Below are 23,120 nucleotides of genomic sequence, written 5' to 3'. Positions count from 1 at the left end.
ACAGACAAATTTTATCTAATCTCGTACCGTTTTATGTCTCCCCGCAACAGGTGCTCTGGTTTACCAACAGTTAATGCCAAAGACATCCAGGTCAGGATAACAGCAAACTTTCATTTGGCAGTTGATGTGTCATTATATCCCATTAGACATTTGTTCTTCATTCTTTTGGCATTTTTTGCCTTTATTAGATAGGGCATGAGATTGCTTGTGTGAAAGGGAAAAAAAGAGAGGGGATGATACGCAGCAAAGGGCCACAAGCTGAAAATGATGTTATCCACTGAGCCACCTGATGCCAAATTATCCTCCAAATTATCTCATTGGTGAGTCAAAGTTGACTAAATTCCTTTTAAGTGTTCTTGAGATATCACTTTTACAAGAATGAGACAGATGCAAGTTCAGCATGACCTTGACCTTTGACCACCAAAATTTACTTTGAAGGAATCCCCTCAAGGTCTCACAGGCATGGAGGCATGATAAAACAGCAAACAGTTTGTTGGCAAACGTGGCTTAATTTAGAATATATTTTGTATCAAAAGAAAATGCTAATAAACATCTAAATGTAATTGTAAAATGTTATCTTTGCAAATATGCTTTATCTGCCTCAAAACAATGCAAGTTAGCTCGCCTTGTAACATATTTAAATAACTGCATTGACGCTGGGATGGTACCTTTCAAAGTGATCCCACTGGCAGTCATTTAGAATCCATAGAAACTTAGAAATTTGTTATGTTTCCTGTCTTGACCAGCAGCAACAGCGTATTTTGCAAGCCATCTTAATCTGCATTTCATAGCTTTTGAGATACCCAAATCACTTCAGAATTGACATGATGTTAACATTTTTGTTAGCTATTTTCTCAGTATTGAAGGATAGCACAAGTTCACCCTCAGCATAAAAAACCCCATGGCTGTGTATAACAAACAGGGTGTGGCTTTAAAGGGGGTAGCATGTTACTGCAGGCAGAATGTCCAAACATGCCAAATTATTCGTTTGTTTTCTGCTTTTTCAACATGCATCTGTTTGATGAAGTGATAACATTGTCTGCTTTTTGTTTCACTTATGGATAATGAGCATTGTTGTCAGTTTCCTTCAGTAAAATACATCTTAAAGTCTGTTCCATTCCCACCGATGTGGGTTCTGCTTTGAAGTTATGCTGCTGTCCACGCCCCCTGCAAACTGGACAAAGACAAAGCAGAGACAGCACACTGACTTGCAGTTATGCATGCTTATTTCTGATGCAGTATATGCTGTTTTGATCTGGTCATATTGAGTGAAAATATTAAAAGTTCATTATCATTTTCAACATTAAATAGTATCCTGATCTTGTATTGAGATTGTGTCTTTGCTCATCCCTTTGTAGCACACAACAAAAAGTACAGGCAGTGGCCATCCACAGACGGCTCAGTGAGGCCTATTGTTGCCATAATGCTTCTTCAGAACTGCTGAATGCGAGTAATTATATATCGTTCAGCAGAACTTATTTAATAATATATAAACATTAATCCTAAGAGACAGGGTGACATAGCCCTAAGCCACACAGTCAGGCAGTCATCAAAAAGCAAGCATGTTGGATTTTTTTTTTATTTTAATGTTGCCTTTGCATGCTGAATAGGGCCATCAAAAATGAGGGGAAATGCCAGGAGGAACATAAAATCGGCGAAGGTTAATGGAATAGGTCTGTCCTCCTTGGCCCACACCCTTAACTCTTGGCTTTCGGAGGCAGCAGAGTAAGCAGGCTCATGTATGTGGCCGTCACAGAGGGATTAATTGTTTGACTTAACATGTATCAGCATATCGGAATTATAATTACTTCTATACTGCAAGTGGTTTTCCTTTGTGTTGTTGAGTTAATTACTATAGCTGTAGACTTTATGATTTGGTCAATTTGACAAAATTGAAAAAACAGATGTGTGCCTTTTTGAAAGAATGCCATGTTCAAAGAGGAAGTGGTCTCTGTGGATTCAAGAAGTGAGCTCTAGGGACACTGGTGTTGAGTAAGACGTCAAAACCTAAACAGGTGAAATGTGCTTGTACAAACTGCTTAGTAGGCAAAGCAATTGAGCAACGTCAAATTCCAATCTGGGTATAACATGCTGAATTGCTAATTTTAAATGGCTTCCTCCATATAAAGCTTGTGTTTCTTTTATCTACATTACACCCCCCCCCCCCGTACAGGGTACTATTTCATCCCCCATTTTTGATGCTAATGCAGCCAAATAAAATTTTTAAAAAATGTGTAAAAGCTAGCATTTGGTTTAAAATGCATATAGAATATAAAAAAGGATACATACACGCATGTTGCCAAAGACAAAATGTAACTGAGATATCTCATTAAAGCATTGCATCTCATTGATGCATTGCAAAGCATCTCATTGTCTGCCACCCACTTTGCCGGTGCAAGTTGTAAATGACTCTTACTGTGTACATCTTAAACCTGTTTCCTGTAGTTAGTAGTTGAAACAACTGAAAACACCTTAAAATACCCACCCTCACTTGGCTTTGGCAGGGATTCACCAGCAAACAGAGCATTACAATCCACCATTGTCACCGTCTTCTACCCAGGTTTACTGAGTCTTTCAAGATATCGGGAACCCCTTCTGTCTTTTAGTTGTCTAAAAGTTTTCTTTTGATATTGTTTGCCAGCATTTTTTTTTCATAAAACTGAGTTTAGCTTCAACCAGTTGGAATCACAGGTTGATTAACTTGCTTTGCATATTTTTTTCAAGTGTTTCACCTAGTCCTGCCCAGCTGTGCATTGATTGGATAGTACTAAAACTCCAATTCCAAAAAAGTTCGGACAGAGAGCAGTACAGAGATTTGCAAGTTTTTCAACTTGTATTAATTGAATACAGTACAAGGTATTTAATGTTCAAACGGATAAACTTTTGTAAATATAGACTCATTTTTTATTTAATGCCACATTTCAAAAATAGTAAAGATAGGGGCAACAAAAGGTTGGGAAGGGTCTGAAATGCTCAAAAATACCTGTTTGCAGCATTCCACAGGTCATCAGATTTATTTATATCAGATTAAAGTATCATGAGTCTAAAAAGCCACATTCTCAAAAGGCCCAGTTGTTTACAAGCAAGGATGGTCACTAGCAAATTGTTCAACAGTTTAACCCTTTGAACTATGCAGTAGAAATGGTCTGCCAGTGCCTGCATCCGTATTGCTTTTTGTGATGTAATTTCTTATAATATCTTCAAATGCTTCATATCCCTAAAATCTGTACAACATAAGCTAAAAGGTTATTGAAGTCAACAAACAATGAGAATTGATTGAAGTATTGAAATTATGTCATGAAAAATGCAAAAATGTGATGTTTTTCATCAGATTTTATTAATTGAAAACAAAACATTCATTAAAAACATTTTTGAACATAGAAACAGAAACAAAATGTTTTATTTAACATGCAGTAAGTGAATTTAACATGAACATTATTATATTTTTGATATATGCTAATTTTTCTTAAAGCAGAGTACAAAGGCATTGTGATAAATAATAATATATGTGCATTTGCATGAAGCAAGCATATTTGTCCACTCCCATATTGATAAGAGTACAAAAAAAAGGAATAATAACGCTTAAAGGTACATTTAGAACATATAAAAATCTGCAATTAATTGGCAATTAATCACGAGTTAACACAACAATATTTTGATTGATTAAAGGCCCTACTTGATATATATATATATATGATATATATATATATATATACTACAAATGGAGATAGCCCCACTACATATGGATATAGCCCCAGTAGATTCTACTGGCGTTTACATCACACAGTTATAACAGGTGCAGGTTTCTCCTCCTCTGCGTTTGCTACATTGGTGGTGACCATACCAGGCTGGTACCGCTCATTGTTGATGAAAAGTGGGTTGTATAGGGTGGATAACTTTTCAGGGATAGGTAAGCGGCGGCCAGATTTCTTAAAGAGGAACAAGGCGATGGCTGTCCCAATGGCAATTGCTGTGATGACTAGCACAACTGCCACAATGCTGTAGCCACGGATTTGAGGATCCATTGTTGGATTTACTGTACAGAGTAAACAGGTGGATGATCAGCCATAAAAACCCCCAATAAATTATTAGGCAAATTAAAATATTGATGTTACTTACCAGTTGTCTGTGGTGCTTGTTTTGGTACTAGAAAGATAAGAAACATGGTGAAGAAAAGCCTTTACAAAAGGCATATCATTTCTGTATCATTTCATTCACACTATACCCTATTGATAAATCAATTCAAACAAAGATCTCTTTCTCTCTCTCTCTATATATATATACACATAAATCTTTAAGATATTTTTTTTTTAGCCCCTTCAGCTTTATTTGATAGCGCAGCCTTAGAATGAAAGAGGCAGAGAGGAAATGACGTGCAGCAGAGGGCTGAGGTTGGAATCTGAGCCACAGCTGCTGTGGCGAGACTGTGGCCTCAGCACATGGAGCGCCCACTCCACCAACTGAGCCACGGGGCGCCCCTCATATTTTTATTTAATTTTGTTATTTCAACACTTTAGACAAACTCTGGCCAATTACAGATGATGATCTCACCTTTGGCTGCTTTGCAAATATATGCTCTGTTATAGCGCTGTGGAGCTGCTGTCCATGTCCCATCTTTAACTTGAATCAAAACATGATCGTGATTGTTGCCTTCGGGTTCACCTTCACGCCAGTTCGTGTAGTCCATGGCGGTTTTATCCAACCACTGCCAAGTGCCTTGGAAAAAAGAAGTTTATTATTTTTTCTCTCCTTTAGGTTTCTTTTTGGAACAGATGTAGCATTTATTTCTTCTTTCTTTAAATTTATAAGGGAAATGGAAGTATTTTGCAACATCAAAGCTTCCATATGTTCTTCTATAACCTATCACATATAACTTCAATTATTATTTTTCGCTTGGAGTCTGCAGAAAAAGCTGCATACACAATATTGACATTTTGTCACCTTTCTGACTTTTTTGTTTAGTTGTTTGGGAAAACTGTGACCAATGCATTTCACAAAACAGATCCATATTTCATACAAATGTATAGATTGGTGCAGCTATATAAATTCATTATCCATTTGTTGTTAACCAGACATAGTTACTATGCCCACAGTTTTCTATTTAGCAGGAATTTATAATTAAACCAAAGTAATTTTGTAACCTCCCTTTTTCAGAATTTCTCTAACAGAAAGATAATTTTTTTGAAACTCTATGTTCAAGTGTAGCTTAATATTTCTTCTCATGAGAAATAAAACATTGTGACTGTACCTCTGTGAGTTTTATATAAGCCTATCCAGAAAGAATGTTCACTGTCTCGATACAGCTGAGCATTAACTTTGATGAATGCTTGCTCAGTAGGATCCTCAATACTTGCAAGAGTTCCCCCTTTAAAAACAAGCAAACTGTTAAAAAGTTGGTCTTTAGTAAAAACTGAACACAGATTGATTAAGAAAATCTATAAAAACATCAGGAGAGAGTCCTTACCATACATTGCACATTCAGTAGATGCAGATGTCCACTCAATCGTGTCTGTGACAAAGAGGTAACAATGAGCTCTAAATGGTAGCCAAACTTTCCTACTTGTATAGTATCTTTTTTCTTCTGAAATTTCAGGACAAACTCCTGGGAAATCGTGTGACTCTGTTGGTGGCACATCTGTGAATGAGAGAGACTATTTATTATGTAGTAAATGCCTTCAAATCCAATTTTAGTAAGCAACATTGGACAATATTGTAGAACAAGTAAACATCACACCTAAAACGAAATGCAGTGGTGTTACAATTGTTGCAATGCAACAGTTGTAACCATATTCTAAACAGTTAAAGGTAGAATGTAAGTTGACACTTACCAGATAATATTTAGGATAAGTCACATGAATGTATTAAAATTTACATGAGCCTTACCTGTAGACTTCATGCAAATGCTGCCTAGCTTCAAATTGCAGTTAGCAGTCTCCCACTCTCCATTATCATTTATACACACACATGGATTGGCTCTTCTTGGTTCCCAGCTATCCCAGTAGGTTGAGGTCACATGCCAGCCATCAATATATCTAAAATATCCACCAGTCTGAAAGCAAAGATTGGTCAAACTGCATTCCGCATCAATCATTCAAAATGCAATCTGTTGTTTTTTTGTCTGTTTTTTCAATGAAATTTGTTTTTTTGTTTAAATGTAATAGTCATACACGCATGCCTCCGATTAAAAAAAAAAACAACTATTAACTTGTCTCCAACACTGCTGAAAGTCTATTCAGCGTTTTCTATTGTTAAATTACGTATTCATATCAGTAATTACAGAATACAATTTCCAAAGACAGAAACTTAAGTTTGAGAGACTTTCTGTCCCATACCTCCTCTTTGTTCAGTCCAATCCACAGAGGAGCGTTGTGATTCAAAACCAACAAGTCAGTATAGATCTTTGTCCACTCATTTCGCAGACTTGCCAGTTTGGCACCATCATTTTCACAGTGCTTTTTGGCTTCATCCCACTTCATTGGTTGAGTAACAATCTTGATAGAGTCATTAAATACTTTGACATAGTCAGTAGAGGTTGTTGGTTCAGGAGAGTCTGGGAGAGATGGGTCTGTTTAGGGTGAGAAATTAGACAGATTTTAGATATCCATCTGTTTAAAAGTATGGGTTTTGTTGTCATTATGTAAAAAAAGTTATTATTCTTTCCCCATTCTCCTGTGAAGAATAAAATTACTTCAAGTCCTTGTCTTGGTAGACTAATTGCACCAGGGGACCTAAACCTAAATCTAACGGTTTTTGGATAAAGTATTTTCCTTTGATGTAATGCATATGGAAAACAGCCAGGGTTGAAAAGTCAAGCACAAAGTATCCTCATTAAATAGATAAAAACAAGATAAAAACAAAATCTTGTTGGAGTTATTGACAAACCAACAAATCCCAAACACATGTACATTTACATGAATATTGTCCCAGTCAATGTGAATTAAATGCAGGCCATAGGAAATGCATTGAAGAGTAAGAACAGAGGATAGACTCACCAGCATTTTGAAGACAGATATATCCATTGGTGTCATTGCAGGACTTTTTTACCCACGTTCCAATACGACTGTTGGGATTGGTAGTTATCACAACACATTGATTCTGGTAAAACACAGTGATTGTGAGGTAGAGCCCAAAGTATGGTGTGATTAAGGTGACTGAAAGCATCTTTACCATTAAAAGTTAAGAGTAGACAGCCCTAATGTTGCTGCTAACATGTAAATTACCACCTTGAATAAACATGATGAGATAGCACAGACAGAAAATATATTACCAAAAATACTGATGCATTTAATTCATCAAAATTATTAATGAAGGTTGTGTGTGCTCTAGATATATTGCCAACTTGTTGTGAAAGTTTGATGTTTGCTTCAAGTCAAGAACAAATGAGGTGGTAATGCACATCACATTTGAAGTATCAATATTTTCTTACCTCACTGTCACCATAACGGTGACGCATCTGAAATTGAAAATCAAGATGATGAAATATTTTGCAATACAACCCAATTTTTTTATCCACATATAATACAGATGCAATGAATTGATCACACCACTGAATAACCATTGTATGTACAGTTTTTTTAAAGTCTAAGTTCACACAGTTAGGCCTAAGTATATTTTGAATTAGGTATCGTTTTGATATGGAACAATTATAATTTTTTGTTAGGCGATTAAAGTAAAAGGTCACCCGCTAATTTCACAACATTAAACAAACAAACAAACAATTAACATTTATTCTCATTTATTTATGGCAACAGTTCACTTCATAAAGTTTATACAACCTTTAAACTATTTTCTTATTTTTAAATCTAGTTGTCAATTTAGTTGTTTAGCTGTTTTTTCTCAGACATATCGTTATGGGTGACATCACTACATCCACACTATACTCCAAGACTTCACTCTAATCTGCCTGTGTCTGTCTCTACTCACAAACTTTGGGATTTTAGTAGAGAATGCAATACAAAGTAAGACACTAGATGGCTTGTTAAATTCATAGAGAAACTGTCACATTTTAATTTAAAATTGTTCCAGACATAGCATATCAATACTCAAAATTACCAAAAAAATAATAAAATAAAATAAATAAATAAAGCATAGTGTCCACTTACTTCCCTCAAGTTGATGAAGCCCACCGGTCGCCCATCGGTCCACAGAAAGGGATTGCCTTTAAGGCTATACAAACCAATCCACAAGTCTGTGGTAGGTAGCTCAGCCATTTCCATAATCAAAGACACTGAAAATGTAACACATTTTGAATGTATCATTTATTACCTTTTAATTTCCTAGTTCTGCCTACATTTACACAAAATTCAACATGTAGATATGTATGTGCTGTTTAGCACATTTAAGGATTTGTGTTTCAGTACTTTTTGGGTTGCACTGTGGATCTAGATATTCCTAAACACCAGTTCAGACCAAAGATTTGCAAACAGATGAACTAAAACATGCAACTAGTCGTACTGCCCCAGTATGCCATGTAAAGACCTGCCTGATCACACCAAGGTGAAGTGATGAGACTGCTTCTAATGCTCATTTTGTAGCTGAATATGATTTGTAGCTTCATAAAACATAAGTGGGGATAGTGATAGTAGAAACTTTGCTACAGTTGCATTTTAGCGTGAAAACCCAGACGGAGAGCAGCAGCAGCAGCTCACTGTTCAACACCGTGGAAACAGGGACTGTTAAACCTGTTAATAGCCGTGAAGATGTAAATGAAACATACTTGGCGTGACGGGGGGAGTGTTGTCAGAGAATGCCACAACAAGCAAACCCACTGTTTGCAGATAGTTTATTGACTTAGCCAGCAGACTTTAATACAAGCCGTTTGTCTGCTGAAGCAGGTGACGTGCATTACATTCTAAAACCAGCCACGCGCTATTTGACAGTTTCAGGTGACACCATCAGCAAGCCTGAGTCAAATTGAGACAGGTCACTCCAAACCACTTCAACCTCTTTTTGCAACACTCTATAATAGTTTCCTCTCATCGCAATCCTTGGTCTTTAATGGTCTTTAATCTTATGTTTTTCTTGTAAAATTATGACTATTCATTCATTAATATTGCAATTTTTTCCCTCAAAATTACAACTTTATTTACATGATATGACTTTATTATAATAATGTCCTTTTTTTTCAACTTGGCTCTAATACTTATAAATTGTAAAATACAGCCCTAGCCAATAGTATAGTTTTAACTGGATTTAAAAGAAAAAAAGAAGATGGTTTTATGAAAAAACAAACAAGACACACCTTGCACATGTTTTGAGGTAATTGAGGCAAGATTTCCTCCCATTGATCTGCATTGTGCTCTTGCTTCAAACCATGTTGCCCTCTGGGTATGAATAATGCTGTAACACTTCAGGTGGAGAAATAAACAGATTTGTGTGATAATTTAAAAGAAAAGTAGTTAATCTAAGGTCCATGTCATGCAACACCAGTTGTATTTCCATACTGCCAAGCAACTATTAAATTTTTTTAAAAAATCTTTAAAAATCTGACCTTTGAGTCAATTTTTTTCCAATTATGTGGACAGCCACCTTTCAGAGGTTTTGGTGTTACACTGGCCTTGGTAGGTGATGACTCACTGCGTTTACAAATGAACATGGTCTCATATCCACAATTATAATCATGCCAGAACCCTGAAAGCAAAAATAAATGAATACATGATATAAAATTAGATGAATGGTCTAGCATTGACACTTTGCATTCTTAATAAAATTCATTACATGAAATTGTGTTGTTTGAGATGAATCCATGCAATGGCACACACCCAGAGACGGAGTAATGGCAGCACAATTCTCATCATTGTTTTTAAATTCAGGTTGATTTTCATCCCACCTTTGAAACACTACTGGAGAACCATCCATCCACCTAGTTGAAACACAATAACATCAGTTAAAATTTAAAAGGCATATATATGGCACTATTTTATTTTAATTTCTTATTTGATTATATGATGTAAATTGTTATATTGTTATATCCCACATGTAACAGCAGACATTCAAAGTTAGTAACTAGCTGGTAAAGATAGTTCAGTTATTAGCAGGTTAAATAGATATTTTAGGAGAACAGAACTTATATTATTTTGCTCACATTTATTTAGTGGTCATATTTTTTTGATGGCCATTAATAATTAATTTCTGTCAAACTGTCTGACTCAGTATGGCTTAGCATCACTGGTTTTAGGCCAACCAAGCAGCAATAATTATTTCAAAAATTTACAGTAAAAGTACAAACAGCGCAACCCCAGACTGTACATGAAGATGGTTGATGCATTCTATTTCCTCCCATTGCGACAAAATGAGGCCAAAATGTCCTGTGTATGAATGCTGCAATCTTGCGCTGGTGACATTATTTGGAGGCAGAGTCTTTGCAGTATTAACCGGGCTGTAGCTGCATAATTGGGGTCCTGCTTATAAACTCACCGATCTCAGTACCATTGGTCTGCAAGCACTCTTACAGACAGACATCTGTCAATCATAACATCACGTCCCTATTTTATAGTATCAGAAACCTATTTAAAATCAAACTTATCACACTCCTGAACCTACACAGACATGACAGAAACTACTTATCAGCATGGAAGCAATGTTTGGAAAAAATCTATTTGTAACACAACTTTTTTTCTTTTCTTTTTTTTTAAGCTTGTCCTCATTCCCATCTGCTCTCATGGAGGGGTCAAGGTTCATATTCTATTATACTATAGCCAGATACGATGTGGCGATCGAGATGTTTTGACTTTGATTTTGAGGATCTTTATATATAATCTGTGAACACAACACTTGACTTATCTGGTCACATTATCTACATGTCACATAGTTTTGATAGTTTTCTTTAACAATTCTCATTTAAATTTAACCCATTATTCATCAATGAAATCATACTCACCGAGATGTTCCATCAAGATCTACGTCCAGGCCTATCCAGTAAGGACACTTGTCATCAGTTTTTGATATCTATATTCACAGACCACAAAGTAAATCAAGCATTACTTACATAGCAATCTGTTCTGAGCTTAAATGTCATAGCTAACGATAAGTGTCATTAATGTCAAGTAAAAGTCATTCCTCACCTGTTTCCATAAAAAGACACTTTCAGCTTCACTGTTGATAATTACCAAGTCACTATGTTTTCTTTGGCAATAGTTTCGAGCGCTTTCCATGCTTGTTCTCCAAGTGTCAATATAATACTGAGATCCATTCCATTCTAGCCACCCGTCTGAGTTCAAGTGGTAGTCTGAAAAAAATTAGAAATATGTAATATTTCACAGTGCATATGTAGATTCACATTTTGGTTGCAGAAGCAGCAAATTTAAATCATGCAATAAAAAATAAGGTTTGTGCTAAAAGCATATTTGCAGTTTTTTTCTATATGGTTACATAGGCAAATGGCCCACCTACCTGGAGTGACAGGAGCTGGAGATGGGTTTGGAGTCACGTCTATAAGGACATAGACAGAGGAAAATAGACTCAGAACACTGATAGGGCCTTGGGTTGGCAGTTGGCAGAACCAAGCTGAGAGTATAATGAGAATATAGCTGTTTCCCAATTCAGTTATTATTAAAAAAAAGTTATTATTATTATTATCATTATTATAATCCTTGCTGTGGCGGCTGAGGGTTCAATTCCGTTTGTTATATGTCTTCCCCCACCCTCTCCCCCTTTCCTCTCCCCCTTTTATGCTGTCCTTTCCCAATGAAGGCAAAAAGCCAAAAAAAAGGAAATATTTAAAATAAATAAATAAAAATGGAAAGCCTTGTTGCACTGCTGTGACCCATTCATGCATCATGCAACCTTAAAATTCAAGGACTGCAGCCCCTAAATTAGGACACACATTTGCTTAGCCTAAATAAATTTGAATTAAATATTGTTAGAAGGTCAAGAATGCTGAGATAACATGCTCGTCTTTGAGACTGTGGTAACCAAACAAAACAGAAACAGTTTCAGTCCCTCATTTTACCTTTACGGATCTGGCACAGGTATCCATAGGTACTCTCACAGTGCACATCGCTCCAATACCCATCCTGCCCGTTACTATATAACACGACGCATGATTCAACATTGTTTCTATTGTTTGGCTCTCCATCCCCCCAGTGTTGGAACTGCAGCTGTAAACATAAGCAAACAATAAAACACACTGTGATTTACACTTCAGTTTCAACTATTAAAGTAGAAAACTGTTAACTCACTGGGGATCCATCACTCCATACATAGCCCGTGACTGGGTCAGGGGCACTGAGTCCAATCCAGAAATTTTCATAGCTAAAGTTGACAATAATTACATCATATGGTTATTATATTGATCATTCAAGCTTGTTTTAAAAGTATTATAAGAACACTTTTGCCAGTACTCTGCTTGACACCAGCGACCATCATTCACTGCAGTAACCAGTTTTGTATTTTCTTAATTTTGCACTGCGTCAGGTCACACTGTACCTTTTTTCTAGGATTTGCATCTCATCAGCACTGTGGATGCTCAGCAGGTCTCCTCCAATGGCCCTGCAGAAATCTCTGGCTTCGTACCATGTCCTCGCCCCTGAAGATGAATAATGTCTAAAAGCCTTGATCATAAGAGAAAGAGGTTTAACGTGGTGTGGTAGTGTGGTGTAAAAACAAGCAAACAGTGTTTCATTGTCTTTACATTCTTTGTATGTGCAGAGTTTCCCTATATGCACCAGGCAGCAATTTTCTCTGTTCACATCCCTTCAGCCTGCTACCTGTTTCTGAGGCAACGAGTGCAAGTTGGTGTAAAACTATATTACTCTAGGGTAATCTTCCTTAATAAATCCTTCCATTGTCTTAATTATGGTCAGCTCTTAAATTACAATTAGGTATTTTTGAGCTAATTATAACCGTCGTACTGCTTAGAATCTCAGTCAATATATATTGTTACATTCTTGCAGGATTTATAGCTACTTATCAGTTGCTTTATTTAACTTGCTGCTCAAAGCATAATCTCCACCACCAGCTCCTCTTACAGCAGCTCAGTGTCTCTCCTTCCCTCTCTTCGCTCACAGTGTGCACCCAGTTCGCTTGAGAACTGCTCATGTAAAATACTTAACAGTTGACTGCGCTCCCATGGGTCCAGGAGCAAAAGCCGTTAATCTGAAACTTACATTGCTGATGCTTGAAATGTATGAGTTTTGTATATGTAACTTCCCCACTCCGTCTTCATTATCTGTTGTGAATACATGGTATACTCTCTAGAGCTCTGAAACCCGCCCTGGCCTCTGCACTAAGCCACAGATGTTGTTTGCATGTTTTATTTTCTTAGTTTCTTAATATTGAACATGTCGTGTGCTTTAATCACACCAAATTTGACACTGCGTGCCATGGGTCCCCAGCAATACAATTGCCAAGTGTCAAGTAATTTGGTTCAGTTGTCAAGATATGGCTAGTATTATTCCAGACACTCAAGCTAGAGCGGATCAAGGTAATCCGTTCCAACCCAGTATTTTCTGTTCTCAGTAATGAAGACAAATCCCAATCTCGTTATTTGCATAGTGAACGACAAGGCGATGCCCTTTCTTTCCTGCTTTTTAATATTGCTTTAAAACCTGTTGCAGTAGGGATGGGTAGGGATGGGTTACCCAAGTATCAAATGTACAATTTAGATGACCTGTTTAGAAAACCTATTTTTCCAGGTAGCTGAAAGAGATCTCCTGCTGCAGCACCATCAGCTCAGTAGATTCCAGCTTGAGCAGCTCCTTTTGGGAATTGTGGACCGCTCTGAGTTGTCTGTTCTTACTTGTCAAATCTCTCATTCATAAATTGTAGGATTTTGCCAGAGACCCTCTCCCAAATTAATGGCAGTCCACATCACCACTTTTACCTTGGCCAGGAGAATTGCTGCTAACATTGTTAGAAGGAATATCCTGGCCACGTTTTTTTTGCCCCCGATCCAAGTCACTTAATATTGAATATCTGCATTTACTGAGTACCAAACTGATTCTTCTATTGCCCTAGATAACACGGCTGCACATTGCACAATCTAAGTAGCCTTCACTGAAGTTATTATAATCAATCCAGTGTGTAGCCTGTGCTTGATGATATGAATAAATTAATAGTTCTGCAATCCATTAGTATATTATTATTTTTGAAAGTCATACATTACAAACCCTCTCTTTATTCACTTTGGTCTCATCTCTGTCTCAATAAAATGTCTCTGTCCCGAGTATCCCCTACTGTTTGTTTCTTCAGTGTAGTCTATGTTCTGAATGAACTGTATTCCACTGATGGTTTCCTTTTGTTGTCTTCACATCCTTTGGGCAGATTATGCTTAATTAATACGTATGCCATGTTGGCTTTAATATTACTTGCAGTGAGGTTGTTTAAGCACTGCACGCTCTCCTCTTCTCATGCACTTGTAGTAGACAGCTGACATAAATTAAGGGATCAGATGCCTTTATAAGCTAAAAAAAACTGATCCTGAATAGTCAAAAAAAAAAAAAAAAGCCTTTATTTTCGATGTTTGAGATTCGATAGGGACATCCCAAATTGTTAGCATCAGCAGAAGTGGAAGCTGTTTAGCTCCTGAGGCCAATAAAAAAAACAAGAAATGAGACTGTCAGAGTATTGATTTTAGAGATTGACAAGGGGAAGCATCTGCATGCATGTCTCTTTCATGCACTGCTCAGTAGTGCCCCCATTGTCCTAAATTTTTTGCTGAAGCTCCTAATATTTCTGTATGGTAGCATCAGTGCTACTAGTAGAAAATATTTAGTCTTGAGTCCTGCTCAGTGCCTGTAGGATATCTAACTGTTGTATTAAGATAAAAACTTTCATCATCCTTAAAAATGAAGCATTTTTTATTCCCCCAGTTTTTAGAGATGACTGTACCTTATAGCAGTACTTTCTTGCTCCTATGCGTGTCCAGTCGGCTGCACATCCTGTAGAGGAAAAAGTGGGTGGTGCAGGGGTTAAAACTGCCCCCTCTGCCAGGTGTTTGCAGATATATTTCTCCTTATTGGTGCAGGGTAGCACATCCCAGAGGCCAGCGAAAAACCCAGTTGCCACGGCAACGCAGCCCTGTTTGTCACCTGTCATTGTCGAGTGAAAAATTGTGAAATGTCAAATGTTAAACCACTTCTTGCCACATGTTATATGTTGAGTTTTGAAAGACTCCATACCTGGCATTTCTGCATTCCAGTGAGTAAACTTCACTGAGACTTGGTTGGTCCACACAAATTGATCAATGTTTTTCTGGTTTGAGAGGCCTAGCCAGAAGTATTTCTCTGGTCTCATCCCCACCAAGCTGACGAGGAAGGCATTATCCACCCTGGAAACATCTGCACAATTAGGATTGCAGGATTTCAAATTTTGTAGAGTAATAAAACCATATATTAATGATTCTGTTTAGAATGTGTTTTTAAATCACACATATGTACAATGGGGTTAAAGTAAAAATTCTTACCCATTTGAAACATCAGCTAAGTAAGACTCTGAGCTCTTGCAGTCGTCTTTTGCATCATCAAAAGTTTTGGTCTGTCTCCCCATAAAGTAGCAGTACGAGCCATGTCTTCTCCAGCCCTCGATTTTTGAGAAAACAAAAATAGCAGTGACGGAACATTTTAGGATTTTCAAACATATGCCATAATCAGCAAAAATTTAAATATGCTATAATCCACCATGATGCTTTAAATGACATATAAAGTGCAAAGTTGTTAACTGTTTTAATTATATTTAACGATTCCTAGTATTATTGTTTTAATTAGATAACCATTTGGAGAAACTTTACAACACGCTAAAAAACATGAAGCCCTGTAATATTCAGTGGTTGTTTTGCTCTTGGTGATAATAATATTTATCTGTCCATGTATCTGATCTGTCTATCTGGAACTAAAACTTGTGCTAGACTGCAGTCACCAGATAACTTGCTATCGTTGTCTTCTCTGTTGTACTAATTCAGTACAGTGAATTTATCAGAGGTTTGCAGAGCTGAAAACTGTTGTATTTTCTTTTCCCCTAAAGACAACCAAAACTTTGCATATGTGGATGGACGGATGACGAACTGACCGACAGGACGACAGATAGATGAAGATTTTTTTGGAGATACACTAAAAAGTGAGTAAACTTAACACACAGTTTTGCAGCCCACATCCTTTGCCACTTCATCTCCGCTGGGTTTTGAGGCACTATTCTTCATACAAATGTAGCCGTGTTTCTCCTCACACACATGGTCAGCCCAGTTTCCATTCTGCAACAATTTACCATTAAATATTTTTTTATATGGAGAGCAAATATACTGGAAACACACAGTGCACTGGTAAATCAAATGTCAAACAAAAACACATGTCTTAAAACTGTAGAAATGTAATGCTATGATTTAGCTGCAGATATGTGCATTAGACAATAGAAGACAATATATTAAATTCTATATTAAATTAATATTAAATTTAACACGTACAATTAAGTAAACTGATCTGTAGCTGCAAAATCAGCATTTTTCTGCTTGAATAATCAGGTTAAAAGATATAATCAGATGGTAATTTCTCTGGGGCTTTTGTGTGTGTGTGTGTGTGTGTGTGTGTGTGTGTGTATATTATGTGCATTTTCATTAGGTGAATATGTACACATGCTCCTTACCTCTCCCTTGATGAGAACACAGTCCTTTAAATTAGTGGAGACAGCAGGTTTCCCAAATTCCCAGCTAGTGAAGCTGACAGTAGAGTGGTCAATCCACTCAAACAGACCTTCTGTCTTCCTGTCATTCAGTCCAATCCAGAGCTCATCGGCAGATGCTGCAGACATGAACAAAATAAAATGATCTTATTATAGCAGAGGCAGGCCACGTTGTCTGAATTTAAGACTGCTTACACTAACGTCGTTGCTAAGAAATAATTCTACAAATATTATATTGACCTTTGGCAAAAAAGTGCAGAGATGCTATATTGGAAAGCAAATGCCATGCATGTATTGGGTAGAGTACTTGCTTACGCCATCATCTAGTAACTAAAGTGGTAATAAAATAAGATCTACCTTTGTGATAGTTAAACAAAGCAGCTCATCATACTGCTAGAAAAGAAAAACACTAGGAGGATTTAAGGGGTGCTCTATGATGTCCTCAAAGAAGAACTTGCATTTGATTTTATTATTTTCACGTACTGTATCCAAGTTGAGAGATGACAAAACTTTGATCCTCCACATTGCTGATGCTGACCAGGTCCCCTCCTTCATTGCGACACACTTGCTGAGCATCAGGCCATGTTTTCTGAGTACGATTGAGGTGGAAGCAGTTGCCTCTGTAGGGAATCCAAGGTCTTGAACAAAATCCTGTCTCGACAGCTGATCATAAAAAAACAAAGATGGAACAAAAAATATAAGGACTTAATGCCAGATGTGCAGTAAAGCTATATGGTTCTGAAGAGACGAGTCGGCAGAGTGGAATAGATCTTTTTTTTTTACCTTGTGTAGGCAGTACCTCTGCCTCTTTACTGTAGCAGATGTACCCAAGCTTCTTGCTGCAAAGTGAACTTTGCCAAGAGTACTTTACAGCAGGATCAACAACTGCACAGTTTTGTCCTGGGTTAGAAGTTGGATGTCCTAGAACAGGATCGCAATCATATTTGTCATGTTGGATTTGCAAACAGCCTCTCATCAATCCACATTTTTATCTCAGTTTCATATTCTAACACATAATCCCCCCCAAAACACAAGTTATGTTTATGCTCGACATTTAACAAAATAGAGGTCTCCATCGCTCTCTATATTCTGTGGATGTCGTCTGCAGGTGTGTGTGTCTGTTCAGCCTGTTCTCGTTCCCAGGTCATCAAATACTGACACTTCTGTCTCTCCTCTCATTGTGTCATAACAATGCCAAAGGCACTCTTTAGTATCTCTGAGGCGCACAGGAATATCAGCTGAGTCTAACGTGAACCCATCTGCAGCATTACTGCAGCATTGTACTGAGAGTAACTGAATAAAGTGACCAGCAAAGTCTGTGAGGGCGAAAATGGAAGGCTGGTGGTGGGTCATACAAAACAGGACAGCAGCTTGTGGCATGTGAGAACAGTTTTTCGAACTGCAATTTACAAATCCTGCATTGTGTACCTTTGATATCCAGCATTACAGTTTGAATATATCAGAAGAAAAAGAACTGAAGTAGAAAACAAGCTTACCTGAGTCCCATTTCAGATAGCGATAAGGCCTCCCGTTAGACCATTTCCAGCCATGTTCTGGATCCAGAAACAACCCGGTCCAAAGCTTATTGCCTTCTTTACCTAATAGTGCTATTGGGAGCATGTAAAAAAATAAAATAAAATATTGTGGCTTTCCCTGTGCCAGTAATAGTTGGTGAGACTCAGAGTTCCTGATTATTTTATACAGCAGTATCCATGAAAATATTCAGATGCATCATTGCAAGAAATGCATTTAAGAATATGTTAAAATAATATCTTTTATATAGAGTGCTTTTATGACTCAAATTAATTTATAGATTTATTAAAAAGCGTAATGTTTATGCACCTAAATACATACGCCCTTTATCAACACATTCAGTTTAGAGCCAAGGTCATCTTACCTGTAATGTAAACCTGCTCGTGAGGATCGGTGATACTGAGCAGGGAGGCACCCTGCTGTTTGCAGCTGGCTTCAGCCTGAGGCCAAGTCAGAGCTGCTTGTGTGTTGAGCTGGTAATAGGCTCCTGTTGTTGGGTGTGTAGTCCAGCCATCTCTCGCTTTAAGTGTATATACAAAATATGAGTATGTTGTATTTGCTACAATGTATAAAACTTTCTTCTTGTATGGTTAATATAATTTTGTCTTATTTGCAAGATGTGGCTTTATTTAATAATAAGCTTGTGGCATGTTCTAAATTAAATGATGCTTGTGGGTGATTAAAAAAATAATTGCATCTCATGTCAGTATTTCCAACTTATTTTTTTTAACGTTTTTTACATTTTTGCCCCGGCTGCCATTGTTATGCCCATCTGCAAGGAGCAATGTCAGAAAAACACATATTTGTAGGGTGAAACTGCTTCATTCAGGTTTTTATTTATTTATTTATTTAATTTTACCAGTTTTAACTACCTAGTCCTTGTGTGGAGAGGAGGAGACCTCTGCCAATAATTCCTCTCCTGGTAAAAAGCTTTTGACCAGTGAACACTGGGAAAAGTCTAATCTAATTCTAAGTTTCAGCTGGTTGCAATCTGTAATCCTCACTATTACATGCCGCTGAATCTCCCTAAGTTACGTACACTGAACTCAAAGCAGTTGTTAATATAATTAATAAATAGCTTGAAGAGTAATATGTCTCAGTGAATGTGCTTTGGTGTGGCTCTCTGGACTAAATGGGTAGGGGAGACCAGCAGCACAGTCAGTCAACCAATCATCAGTCAGGCAGAAAATTAAATGTACCGAATAACTGATTTTGTTCTCAGTGATTTAACTTGATCACTTAAGTTTGTTTTGAGTTTCTTTGTTTGTGAAATTGACGGGAAAAAACAAAGTGAGTTTATTCCAGTGTCTAAATTGTCTCTGTTCATGACACTTATGCTCTGCAGTCTTAGCAAGAGCCTTTATGAAAGGTTTTTGCGTTAGCAGTAAAATAAGATTCATATTGGTGAGATGATAGCAGTTTGAAAAATAAAACGAACTAATGTTACTGTCAGATTAGTGAAAGCCAGTTAAGTTTAGATCAACTTATGTTTTTGTTTTGTTTTTTCACTTTCATTTTATCAATCTTGTATACATGTAAATAATTTTATTTACAACATTGGCTTGTGAAAGCTTTTGTATTTCATTTATTTTCAATCCATAATCACCAGCATTGTGATTATGGCATTCTCTCATTGCAGAATAAAAGAACATACGTTTTAACAGGTACTACTCACAAGTAACTGGGCAGTATCCCCAACGCTCACTTTGATATTTGGTTTCAACAGCACACCAAAGTTTCCTCTCCGGAGAGTCGAGCGCAGTACAGTCTGAGAACCACTGGTCATTGTACTGGAAGGGAAACATGCATGGCAGCCCAACTGCATTTCCACCAATGGCATAAAGCTCTAATATGTGATAAGAACATAGCAAAGATGAGTGCAGTTCCAATTAAAACGTAGGAGACACTTATGACTGTATGACATATGTTAAGAAAATAGCAATATTTGGGTTACCGTTTGCAAGTTTAACCTTCTGTTGGATAAACCTAACATGTAAATTACATTTTTAACATAATGTCCAAAAGTCTGATGTTCATAATTCAATTTTAATATTTTAAATTATATTAAAATAGTTACCATGTAGTGTGGACAATGCAAATCCATCAAAACAACACTGATTTATACTGTACCTCTGTGTGTTCTAGCACAAGCACCGTTGAATGTTCCTGAAATTATGAGGTGGTTATTGGGTCCTATTTTTTTGGAGAGAGCTGCCGTGTTGTCTGCAGTTAACTCAATGTAGAGCTCTTGGTCTTTGAGGGCGAGCACGGTTTCATTTTTGCATTGCCACTTTTGGAGGTCGCTGTGTTCATCACAGTCATAAAGGCTTATTTCACTTCCCACACTTTTCCCCTCGGCTCCCAGGCACTTATTCCTTTGTTGAACCAGAAGTCGGTCCCCAGTTGTCCAACGTACGTCAGTGCATTGGTTATTTGTTTTAACCAAACAAAAACCAGTGTCCTTGTTTGTTAGCTGGAATGGTGAATCTGTTGAGAAAGAATTACACACTTTTAAATGTTTATTACAAAAAGAAATTGGAAAATCCCTTTAACAACTGCACAAACTATCACTGGGGTTGGTTTAGTTGCTTGTAATTAAATTTTATTATGGCTGCCCCTCGACAGACAAAGGCCTGAATCATCAGTCGCAGATGCAGTTGTCGTTTTTTTGTGCAGTGTATTTCTGGGGACGTTTTGGTCTACAGATTTGAGAGTGGCAGAGTGAGTGCTCTTGACATGCAGGCTACTCTTTGCTGCTGCAGATATGCAGGCAGTGACATGATGGGAAAGAGAGACCGCAACATAAGGTGACGAAGTGGTTAATTTACAGCTTAAAGCAAGGTAATACCATACAGTCTATGGCTATTGTTGATATCTAGTGTTGTCAAAAAATGTTGCTGCATATTTACGATTTGTCATTCATGCTGATCACTTGTTCATTATGTGACGTGGATGCCGCCATCAACTGGTTTTCCTGCAGAGGCCATTCAGACTTTGAAACAAATTGTTAAATTTTCTTATTGTACAGTATTATGTGATTTGACTGACATAATTCTTAGTCGGGTACAGCTTTAAATTTTTGCATTCAACAATAATACTGAAAATATAAATACTTCCAAAATAAACAGATACTCTATAATCAAACAAAGTCCTAATCATCCTATGTCTAAAAAAAATAAATGAAATTATTTTTCACTGCAGCCACCTTGATACTGAACTGTAGCTAATACACAACAAGTGACACACTTTGACAACATACACACTGGCACACGGTTAGCGATTCAGCAGTCTCACATTACAAAGACAGTACTCATCTAAACAATCTCAGTTGGAATACGATACCATCTAAAGCCAAACATTGCAGTGTTTGGATGAGGAGCATAAAGGCTGTACAGGTTATCTTCATTGCTGATATTCTTCTGAAATGTCTTACGGCTGAAGACTTCATCCATGCATTTCTCAAAGAGTTGTGCAAGTGATTTTCAAAAGTCAATCTCAGTCGTACTGAATCATCCCGTGTCCTGGTGAAAGTGTTGTGTAATAACCAAAACCAGGAAGTGCTGACTTTTTTTTTAACTTTGTCTCCGTAAGCAAATTCTTGACCTTGTCAAGAATTGATTGCCAGAAAGTCCTAAATGCTGCACATTTTTTTGTGGTTAAGAGAGTTTTAAACATTAGTTACTGTTCGGTGTGTTTTGTGGAATGGCTTCTTCGATCATTTCATGACATGGCAGAATACATCTCAGCAGAAACGATTCAGTTATATGATGAAACACTGTTGGCTCAGTATCACTCCAGAGCACACAATCATGAATTTGATCATAGGGCTAGGTAGTTCAATGAGGATCAACAGACTGAGGATCAACAGACAAAAGGAAAGGTTTTACTCTTATTACTTTTCTTTTACTAAAACACATTTTGCATGAAAACTTCATGTGGTAATTATATCGTGAGTGTTGAGTTTTAAACTTCTGCTCTCTGCAAGTGGACAAACATAACAATTAATGCAGTATGAAATTATTGGCCACACCAGTTAAACACAAACTTTCATAAAAAAGGAAACTGTTTTGACTGTGACCACACAAGAAAGGCTTCCTTCACAATATCGCCGTCTTTGAATGGCTTCTTGTGTTTAGCAAGGACGTGACTGATGTGAAAGGAAGCAATAGTTGCGGCCTTACTCTGGGTCTTTGGTTTGGTGAAGATTGACTGCCGTGCTGCAAGCTGTGCTTTCAAATCCCGCACTTTTGTGGAGCGTAAAAGCGTCTTTGCAGGGAAATCCCTCTCGTAGCTCCCGTGTATCGTTTTAAAATGCTGCTCCAGATTCCCTTTCTTTGCCAACGCCACCGTTGCATTGCAGATCAGACTTTGGATGAGAATTGAATGAGAATAAACAAAAAAATAATCTTCCTCCCATTCAGGGTGAAAATGGTAGGTCTTCGCTCGTTTCCCCTCAGCCATGTTAACATTTAGGAGTGCGTAACCGCTCTGATCGCTAGCTGCTAGCTACTGTTGACAGCTGTCAACTTCCTGTCAAACTTCCTGTCACGAGCTACCGTAGGTTAAAGGTGACTTACTTTTTTGTGTTTAAGAGACTGATGCATAGGCAATGACTCATGATAGGCTGCAGTGTACATTTAATACAAAATATATCACACACACACACCCCAAAAAACTTTTTTTTTTTTTTTTTTCATTTTTTCCTACACCCCTCGCGGTCGACTTGGGATCAGTGGTAGACCGCGATCGACTGGTTGGGCACTCCTGGTTTAAGTTAAGTAAAGGTTGGCACTTCAATATACATCTATGAGCTTTCTTTGCACGGTCAGGAAAAAAAAACAAAACAGTAATGGGTGTCGATGCCCAAGGGTTGCTATTTTCAACGTCTTTAATTAATACAATATTTTAAATCTCATTTGCAAGACACAAATTACACCACACCTTGATTTCTTGATAGATAACATTTAATTTACAAT

General features: G+C 37.3%; 1 protein-coding gene across 3 annotated transcripts; it reads right to left on the bottom strand.

Annotated features, from left to right (window-relative positions):
• Positions 1–3,741: 3,741 nt before the first annotated feature.
• On the bottom strand, positions 3,742–22,924 carry LOC121950864 (macrophage mannose receptor 1-like). 3 transcript variants are annotated; one of them, XM_042496946.1, is made up of 31 exons: positions 22,326–22,924; positions 20,275–20,631; positions 19,820–19,990; positions 18,509–18,664; positions 18,108–18,218; positions 17,395–17,532; positions 17,095–17,274; positions 16,576–16,730; positions 16,073–16,186; positions 15,404–15,519; positions 15,120–15,268; positions 14,830–15,029; positions 12,427–12,551; positions 12,180–12,252; positions 11,951–12,098; positions 11,392–11,430; positions 11,064–11,227; positions 10,880–10,947; positions 9,762–9,862; positions 9,491–9,630; positions 9,242–9,347; positions 8,103–8,227; positions 7,427–7,453; positions 6,993–7,095; positions 6,333–6,565; positions 5,884–6,049; positions 5,465–5,635; positions 5,249–5,365; positions 4,552–4,716; positions 4,120–4,146; positions 3,742–4,036 (listed from the first exon to the last, which is right to left on the bottom strand). In XM_042496946.1, exons 1-31 carry the CDS (start codon positions 22,603–22,605, stop codon positions 3,780–3,782), a joined length of 4,482 nt encoding a protein of 1,493 aa, XP_042352880.1. In that variant the 5' UTR covers positions 22,606–22,924; the 3' UTR covers positions 3,742–3,779. The 3 variants fall into 3 exon arrangements, with proteins under 3 accessions (XP_042352880.1, XP_042352881.1, XP_042352882.1); XM_042496947.1 differs by lacking the exon at positions 22,326–22,924 and adding an exon at positions 21,487–21,592; XM_042496948.1 differs by lacking the exons at positions 3,742–4,036; positions 4,120–4,146 and having other exon boundaries at positions 4,630–4,716; positions 5,249–5,382.
• Positions 22,925–23,120: the final 196 nt, after the last annotated feature.

The sequence above is a fragment of the Plectropomus leopardus genome, chromosome 12 (genome assembly GCF_008729295.1).
Source record: "Plectropomus leopardus isolate mb chromosome 12, YSFRI_Pleo_2.0, whole genome shotgun sequence".
In the NCBI taxonomy this organism is placed as follows: Eukaryota; Metazoa; Chordata; class Actinopteri; order Perciformes; family Serranidae; genus Plectropomus; species Plectropomus leopardus.
The sequence above is the reverse complement of the archived record's forward strand: the minus strand, read 5'-3'. Positions and strand labels throughout refer to the sequence as shown.